This window comes from Parasteatoda tepidariorum, chromosome 1 (genome assembly GCF_982258835.1).
Source record: "Parasteatoda tepidariorum strain Cologne lab strain chromosome 1, Ptep-v5.0, whole genome shotgun sequence".
Classification (NCBI taxonomy): domain Eukaryota; kingdom Metazoa; phylum Arthropoda; class Arachnida; order Araneae; family Theridiidae; genus Parasteatoda; species Parasteatoda tepidariorum.
The window spans coordinates 73,005,468-73,015,191 of record NC_141755.1 but is presented as its reverse complement, the minus strand read 5'-3'; the positions used below and the strand labels follow the sequence as shown (position 1 = coordinate 73,015,191).

General features: G+C 28.0%; 1 protein-coding gene across 2 annotated transcripts in view; it reads right to left on the bottom strand.

The window, feature by feature from the left end:
• Nucleotides 1-1,246: 1,246 nt before the first annotated feature.
• Nucleotides 1,247-9,724, bottom strand: part of tnc (tenectin) — a 118,206-nt gene continuing 109,728 nt past the window's right edge. For both annotated transcript variants that reach the window (XM_087166577.1, XM_087166574.1), the window contains exons 15-17: nucleotides 9,405-9,584; nucleotides 6,818-6,934; nucleotides 1,247-1,768 (exon numbers count right to left, since the gene is read on the bottom strand). In XM_087166577.1, coding sequence (XP_087022703.1) covers nucleotides 1,593-1,768; nucleotides 6,818-6,934; nucleotides 9,405-9,584 — 473 coding nt within the window. In that variant the 3' untranslated portion in view covers nucleotides 1,247-1,592. The remainder of the gene's footprint in view (nucleotides 1,769-6,817; nucleotides 6,935-9,404; nucleotides 9,585-9,724) is intronic.

Here is a 9,724-nt window from a genome sequence, read left to right as displayed (position 1 = left end):
GTTTATCATTATAGTAAATGTTATTAATCTAATATTATTGGTTTAGAATAATTAATCATCAAAATTACGCAAATTATATAGTGGTAGATAGTAAATAATTGCCGACAGAAATAACAATTATTAATAATTCAAACGTAACTACATAATATTTTGCAGTTGCGCTAATTTAAAATTCTAATTAAATTAAGAAAAAATTCAACTGTAAGAAATTGAAATTGTAAGAAATAAATTTAAAATTTTAATTTTAATTGAGAAAAAAATTCAATTTATAGGAATACTATTCCTCAAAGTGAAAAAAAAAACTAAAGAGATTGTAATTAATCAATGAAGAAATTTTAATAATTTCAAATCTAATAATTTTAATTCAAAGTATAACTGAGAAATGAAAAATTGTTAGCCATAAAACTTGATTAATAAGTATATTATTATAATCTAATACGAATCTAACATTAATTACTTATTAACTGAATACGTTTTAAGCTTTCTAGTAAAACTTATTTAATATCTTAAGACTTCTGCACAAAGAGGCAATAACTGCAAATTAAACAATTTTAATATTACATTAAATGAAAAACAATTAGATAGGTGATTTAAAAGTTAGGTTAAGCATTAAAATCATGTAATGCAGATCATACAGTAAATCTAGAAAACACTCTGCTTCTTTGGGCCTATGTTAAAAAAAATTAAATCAAAATAGAGCAATTTATTTAACATTTTTAAAAATTCTCTTGCTCTTAACAAGTGCAAAAACAACAAATCTAGCAAAATTGCAGCACCACATGGTTATCACAGCAGAGCGATCTCTAATTTACTATACGACTTATATGAAGACATGTTTTGATATCATCATACCGACTCATATGAAGATATGATTTGAGTAAGATGTTAAACGAAAGTGCTCCTTACTGTATTTACATTCAATTATAAATAAATAAAACACTTGACTACTTGCATGGCTTAAAATTACCTGCGCTGTAAGCCTTACGATTCCGCTAACAAAGTAGCGCACTGTAAGTTTTTTTTGGGATAAGAGATTATATATTCAGCACATTTGAATGAGATTACTCCATTGTTTAGAGTTCGTTTAACAATATATCTTCATTCATATATCTCCATTTCCACTCTCAACCAAAAAAATTAATTCATTTCCTAGAGGAAGGACGGAATTTCAGAACTTCCAGGCTTTAGCGCTATAGGCACACAAAAATGTAGTTCGTTGCATAATAACTCGACGCAACAATAGCAGTTTATTGTTCTTTTTGTTTGTTCGATGACAGTTCATTGTTATAATTCGCAACTATCAAGCTTATAACGGTGGTTTCGTAGTTTTTTTATTTTTCATTCAAAGCGTGTAAATAGTATTCTGTTACTGAAATACTGATGAGCGGTAATTAGACGAAGCAGACGAGCATTTCAGGAACTGATGCAAAACGTTGGCAAGTCGCTTTTTTAGTAAAAAAAAACCAGCTTAGCTTAAATTACGTCGCCTAAGAAAACGACCTCAAGGTTTTGGCAGCTTTTTCACACGCTTAAGAAGGAATTTAAAAAAGAAAAAGAATGGTAATAAAAATAAATATCAACGTTTCTTTTCGTTATCTTGTTTTTAGTAGGCTGTTTTTCATGTTGAGCATGAGAGGTGACTCAGGTTTGCACTTGCGCGGATCGCAGTGCATGTTGCCCGCATCTTCGCACATGCAATGTAAGCAAGGCCAGCTTGCTGACGTCACAGTGGATCCTATTTCATAAAATGTCCCGTTTATGTCACAACCTGAAACAAAAAGGGAATTGATTAATAAATGATGAAGTTTACCAGACACAATAGGAAATTTCCCTTACGTGCGTTTATAACAACTCAGATTAAATGTCTAAATGTTGAGCCTTGTTGATTAGACGTTAATTTATAAGAATGAGCAGTTAACTCTAATTTGAAAGTGGAACAATAGTGATTAAACATTACAAAAATTTGATGTTGTATCATTCAATACCAAAACTTGGATTTTGAATAAAAATGATTGGACCTTCAATTTAAAAAAAAAAAAATTACGTCGTATAATGAGTAGGCCTTCGTTTACAAATAACAGGATGTCAAATTATAATGAGTAATAATTCATTTGAGAAAAATAAAAAATAAACAGTATGTCCAACTATAATGAGTAGACCCTTCATTTAAAGAAAACAGGGAGTCGAACTATAATAAGTACGTCTTCATTTACAAAAAAAAAAAAAAAAAAAAAAAAAAAAAAAAAATAATAACGTAGAACTATAACGTCGATTCATAATAGAAAACTGAAACATAATGATTAAATGTTCCACTAATTTTATCATTACCGGAAAAGCAAATTGCCATTTATCATAATTAATTACAGACAATTTAACATTTTAGAAAATACTATAGTTTTAAATCTGAAATCAGTGTAATTGAGATCTTTTGCGAATAAACATTACTTAAGTTAAATATAATCAAAGATAAAAAAAACATGGATTGTGATGGATATTTTAATCATTTGCACTCTAACTTAATAGTTAATATCACTGAAGAAGACAGTGTAACATTGTAGATATTTTTTATATAACATGCATAACAATTATGCTTTTAAATATATTTATTTTATGCATTTTCGATTACTGTATTTAAATTTTATAATCGTTTTTGCCAAAATGTTAGAAGTCGTGTTTCTATAACGAAGTTATTTTAAAAAAATAGCGGCATGCTGACTGGCTAAATTAGGAATAGTTCTCGAACACGTTTTAAAAATTGCAATCAGCCTAAAAGAAATTTGGTACAACATAAAGTTCGCTACTTTTTATCTGTCACTTTACCATTCGTTTCATTCTTGTCCAATTTATTTGGTTATTTAACATTTTTCTATTATGCATCGATTAAGATACTTTAGTTCCAGTGTAAAAAATTATTGAATTTACAAAAATATAAAATTTTATAGACAAAATGATGTATAAAATTATTTTAGAAGAAAGAAAGAAAACTTCCAGTGACGTACAAAATCATCACGCACTTTTTCAAGAAATCTATATTTTAAAAATAAAGTTTAAAATACATTAATTTTTCACCTTTTGAAAAACACAATTCAAAGAAAGGCCTCTGAAATATATTTATGTAAGGCATATAATGTAGATGATTTTAATGAGATATTTTTTTTTATATAAATAAATCACAAAAAAAATCTGAAAAAAATTTCTCAGCTATTCAACTTTTGTTCTTTAAAGTTTAAAAAATTTATATTAAACAAATTTATTTCTTTTTTTTCTCTATAATTTGGTGACATTTTAAGTTGTTTTTTAGTGTTAAGCTCTTGACTGAGAGTTTTCGTTAAAATTATTTTGCGTACTTTTTTCTATATTTCATATTAATTGAGGTCAAAATAAGTGAAAAATATTATAATTAGTACTTTAATAATTTATGGTTCTGATGCACGGCATGAAACACCGGTGTCTATTTCTGCGCTTAAGGAAAAGTCTTCCGAACACTACTCACTTCCAAGCAATAATTTTTCAAATTTGCACTTATTTAGATCAAAGAGAGAAAGTTATTCATCATTAAATTTTTTTAAATTTTAAAAGTCAATTATCGATAAATTTTTGAACATGAATAGAAAAAACTTAAAACTATTTTTTTTTTTTTTTGCATTTTATATTTTAGTACAATGCAAAATATAACTCCGATAATCTAAAAAAATTTTTTTAGTTACTATTAGACTATATTTTACAATTAAAAAATACCAAAATTTATCTTTGCGTGTATATAGAGAGTCTGAAAAAAGTATATAAAAGGAAGACCGGTGTCCCATCTACGTTAAAGGGGTAAAAGGATTCCAATTTTTGTATCAATTAAAACATTTAAAAGTGAAATAAATAAATAAATAAATTCTGAATTGAATCGAATCTCCACTTAAAAACAATTCGAAAAAGGCCGTTGACTAGCGAGAAATGACTTTTAAGTTAATTATATAACATTGCAAAGCTTTTATAGATATTTTATTGCTCGCAGGTATTCAAATTAGGAGATAAAATATATTATATTGCTTTTCTTCAACTGATATCATCTTTCCAAAATAGTTCCAATTTATATCCCTTATTTTGATAGTTATTTTTTTTTCTGTAGCTGTTAATGATGCCGACTATAATAACTTGTATGGAACTATCAACGATTCTTGAGCAAAAGCAATTTAGTTTTTTTCTTAACCCTGCGATCTATTTTATGAATATTATACATCCATGCATGCTATTAAGGTACATTTTTGCATAATAACCCGATATTACATCGCCGTATAAACACTCCACAAAAATCGCTTACTTATATCAACCATACTCATGACATTATGTGGATAAAAAAAACACACATCAATAAAGTTATTATCTATTTATAACGCGGTAGCCATGCTTTTTATCTTTATAGGTTTCAATGGGACCATGATTATTTTTCTTTATTAATCTGACTAGACAAAATTGCTAGAAATATTTCTGAATGTTATTTGCGTTTGTCTGTGCGCAACAATATTTAATAGTGATTTCACTTTCAAGCTGTAAGCAATTCAATAAAGACTGAATGCCTCAAATACTGTGTAAACACTAGAGTGCTGAAAAAATTTTTTTTTGATGAATCATCATTAAGTATGTGCAAACTATACATTTTATGCCATCATTCATGTTCATTACGGAAGAGGGGAAAATAAAAACAAGACTTAAACGATGCCCTTTAATGGTTCCAAGTCGAGAACTCATTTTGAGCTGATGACTTAAACCTATTCTTAATGACTTTCTTGACAATTGCAATCGTTATGTAAGAGTAGCAGGTATGTAAGGATACTTACAGGAATTGCTCCGCAAAGAATGCACTATTTATAAAGCTGTGATAATGCAATAGTTACAAATAAAATTCGGTTACTTTGCATCAGTTCTCAGAATTAGAATTTCGCATCAGTCATCGTAAGGGAAACGAAAATTGAAGTCAAAAATAATGTAAAATGAGAATTTTAACGACTCAATATTTTTTCTTATTTATTTTAAATTATTGAAATAATAAAATAAAATTATAAAATGATAAAATAAAATGATAAAATAAAATATAGAATAAAATTTGGTTATTTTACATCAGTTTTCAGAATTTGTATTTCACGTCAGTCATTGTAAGGGGAAACGAAAAATTAAGTCAAAAATAAAGTAAAGTAAACATTATGCAAAATAAGAATTTTAACGACTCAATATTTTTTTAAAAATTTATTCTAACTCTAACTAATATTCAATATTTTATGGTTATTAAATTCATTTAAATCAAGCATTATTTATATTTTTCTCATTTATTTCAAATTATTAAAATAACAAAATAAAATTATAAAATGATAAAATAAAATGATAAAATAAAGTATATAATAAAATTTGGTTATTTTGCATCAGTTCTCAGAATTAGTATTTCACATCAGTCATTGTAAGGGGAAACGAAAAATTAAGTCAAATATAAAGTAAAGTAAAAATTATGCAAAATAAGAATTTTAACGACTCAATATTTTTTTGAAAATTTATTCTAACTCTAACTAATATTCAATATTTTATGGTAATTAAATTTATTTAAATCAAGCAATATTTTTATGGGAATATTTTGGTTTGTTGTTTTTAATTATTTCTAATAATATTAACAGAAAACTTTTATTTCTTTGTCGTTTGCAGGTTAAAAACCACTTAATTATCTTAACCATATAACTAATAAATTAGAATGAAGATTATTAAAGGATTTCTTGAGAAACAGTGACGAGTTGCATTGCCGATATCTTTTATTTGTAAAGAAATTTGGCTCTCCAGAGATTTTAATCGTACTTTTGATTAATGAAATTGTCCCAAACTGGTGTAGACTAACAGCAGCTATCGAGATACAAAATGTCCAGAAATAATCGTATCATTGTTATTTTAACATCAAGGGCAACTAGCGAGAAAACAATTGAACTAACCATCCTAGCATTATTTCTAGACCCATAACAGATTGGAGTATAAAATATATTCCAACTTTATTTTTTGACTTATGATTACTATTCAGGAGGGAAAAAAACGGATTCCTTTTTATTGTTCTGACCAACAGCATCTGTTTAGAATTAACCGTATCATCCTTCTTTTAACAACAACGTATCTAACTGGGTGAAAAATGATTATTTCGTATTGCTCAAATCCACAGCATCTGTCGAGAATTAATCATATCATTCTTATTTTAACAACATATCTGTCCAGAAGAGAAAAAAATATTTAGTATTGTTCTAACCAACAGCAACTGCCGAGTAATTTTTAATTTATCACTAGAATAACAGTCTAGGGCAAAAAAAGGCTCATCTAGTATTTTATATTAAAAGCTATATATTAATAGCTAAATCTAACTGTCAACAAACAAATTTTTATTGTAATATTCATTTCAACAAATATCAACAGAAAGTAACTTTTCTATGACTGTCTCATTGTTATATTAACCAATAAGTAAAATAAACTGAAATACAACTACTAAATATAAAAACTCTTTCTTCATTGTTTTCTAGTCAACAGAAGCTGTTAGAAATATCTGTTTCGCTGTTACTTTTCAAGGAAAAACTGTTTCATCGTTATTTTCTGACTAATAAAAGATAAGAGTACAAATATGTTCCATTTTTACTCAAATCTTGTATAGGTCTATTAGTGCTATTTTTTTAATCAACAGCGGCTATTGAGAAACATATATTTCATTATTAACAAAAAGTTAGTTATTTGGAACAGTTGTTTTCTATGAAATAAAATGTGTTTTCTTGAAAACAACTGTTTTGCAGCACTTTTGCACTTAACTTACCTTTTACTACTGTAGGAAGTCTAACAGATCTTTTTTCGATTCTTTTCTGAATGATGATTGGCTGGACTCCTTTTCGTCTGGTAATGGCTGTTAAGTTCTTCGTCGTCACTAAAACAGCTGTAAGTATTGAAAAATATATAGTAGGTTCAAAAATTTGTTTTTTAATCCTAAAACAGTTACAGATTATTGATATTAATACTATTAATCTACTTTCACCTTCTGCAAAAGATACGAGGTGCTTCAGTTTGATAACTTTATGCAGTTAAAGATAATCAATTTAATGTCCTTTATACTACACTTATTGTAAGAATTCTGTTAGATTTATGCCCAGTTTCATTTTATTGTTCAAAATTTGGAAATTTTGATTCAAAAATTTTTTCACTTATCCAACACTATTGTGTTGTTTTCAAAAAAACAAAAATTTTTTTTTAAACAAATCGCTAATATTTAACAACAAGATAAACTTCTTTATGGAAGTATCTGGTGATTTTTTGATTTCCTTCCAATGTATTTCACAATTTGTTTTTTAATTAATTTTCCTACAAAAGAGATTTTTTGAAAATTATTTTTAACAAAACAGCTGTACACAAAACGGTAAGAGATTTAGAAATTATAGAACTGATAAAAAAACTACAATTAAAAAACTTTACGTGCAGCGAAAACTACAATAGTAACATATATATTTGCTAAACTTAGGGAATTTATACAATATTGAATGAGAGAATTACTGAACTCACAAACAGAATTAAAACTTTGCGAAGGACTTATTTCATTCTAGAATGAACTGTCTGTTTTATTTCCCTGAGATTTAGTCTATATTTTTATGAGAGTGGTTTTGAATGTGTTGATTGACAGACAATTTAATAAAGAAAGAAATCAATTTTCTTTTTTTAAATAATTACAATGGTGTTTTTTTTTTCTTTCAAAACAATATAAAACAAAGTGAAAAAAAATCAGAGATGTACAATCAAAAAAGTTAGAACGTTTGAAGATGAGTATTTTAACCTTCGTAATATCTAACCTTGATAGCCTTGAAGCAGACTCTTTATAGTGGAATGTGATTGCGTGCTTACCAAGACCCTTATTTGCCTGTTCATTATGAAGTAAACAAGGGATATTCAAATTCTACTAAAGGGGTTTTCACTTCATGCTGGCCAACTCCCGGATTGTTTGGCAATTCGAGCATGCTTCGGTCACACATTGGATATTTACACAGCAAAATAGGATACCTCAAAACTGTAGCAAAAATGTGTCAAAATGGTTCCGAAACAAATAATAATCGAATTTGGAAACTCCGTGCATTCAAAATTGAAACAGCATGTACTTATTTTTTAGCATTGATGCATTCCATTCGTTGAAAAGTTCTTAAGATACTACAAAGTAATCAAAAAGTGATATTAAAATGACGGATCTCCTGGCTAAGCTATAGGGATCATATTTTCCAAATTTCAACCCTTTGTACCATTGAAAGCATCCTACTACGAATCCGGAGGTCCTTAGTTTCAAAATGAACTTGGAGGGAGAATAGAGTGAGAGAGAAAGAGTTGTTCGTTGACCGACGGTATGATTTAAACTAAGGACCTCTGGATTCGTAGTAGGAGGCGTTAACCACCATCGTTGTACGCTCCAGTCCAGTGTGAGTTAAGAAGCTATATATAGTGGCCACCACAATGACACATCATAACATACTAATTTTCGATTTCAATGGTACAAAGTGTTGAAATTAGGAAAATATGGTCCCAATAGCTTAGCCAGGAGATCCGTCATTTTAATATCACTTTTTGATTACTTTGCAGTATCTTAAGAACTTTTCAACGAATGGAATGCATCAATTCTAAAAAATTAGTACATGCTGTTTCAATTATGAATATACGGAGTCTCCAAATCCGATTATTATTTGTTTCGGATCCATTTTGATAGATTTTTGCTACAGTTTTGAAATATCCTTTTTTACAGTGCATTTATTTTAGTCCAGATAGCTAATCTCTTTAAAATGAAGTTCCAAAAATTTGCATCCTTTGAAACCATTGATTTATAAACATTTCATTCAACTTTTATACATTAAGATTAGTTTATATGCATATTAAAATGCTACTTAGAAATTATGTTTGGAACGAATAATCTACAGAACTTCCTTGTATACACAATTACAAATTGACAAAACAGTTTTAAGTACTTCATTTTGACTAACGCATGCAAATAAAAATGTAGCTCTAAACTATTATATCACCTGCCTAAATTACTGAGCATAGTTATAAAAGAACAGTTTTGCTTATTTACAAGAACTGCTTGCTTTTAACAAATCATTTCTGCCCGAATTATAGCATAGTTTCCTTCAGTTTTTCGAAACCCAAGCGAGAAATATCTAATTGGAAATGAGTTGCGCTTAAATTTGGACTTTCTTAAAGCTTCGTTTGATATTTCAGTTTCATGTTAACATTGCTGAAAAGACATTTTATTGTTTTTTTCGCAATATACGCACTCGTGTTGTGTAGTAAAATAAAATAATAATATCAGTAAAATCAGCGTGATTGCAATAATTTTAAAACTCTCATGAAAGATGATTATAAAGTAGTATATGACTTACGGCAGTCGTATCTTGGACAGCAGAATCCTGGAATCTCCGTCCTATTGCAATTGGGAGCGGGAGGTGGACACGTTTGTTGCAAACAAATGATATCACCACGGAAACAGAAGCAGAACTCGCATGGATCATCTCGCAGAATCTGTTCGGCAGATTGAAAAATGCGGCCATCAAATATGCAAGCTAAAAAGAAATACAAGGAACTTATTTAACAGCTAATAAATGCATTTATATTTTTCTACATTAGATTTATAACTTTTTTCATCATAAAATTTACAATTATTTCAGCAGGATAAAGTTTGCAGCATTTAGACGGATTAGTT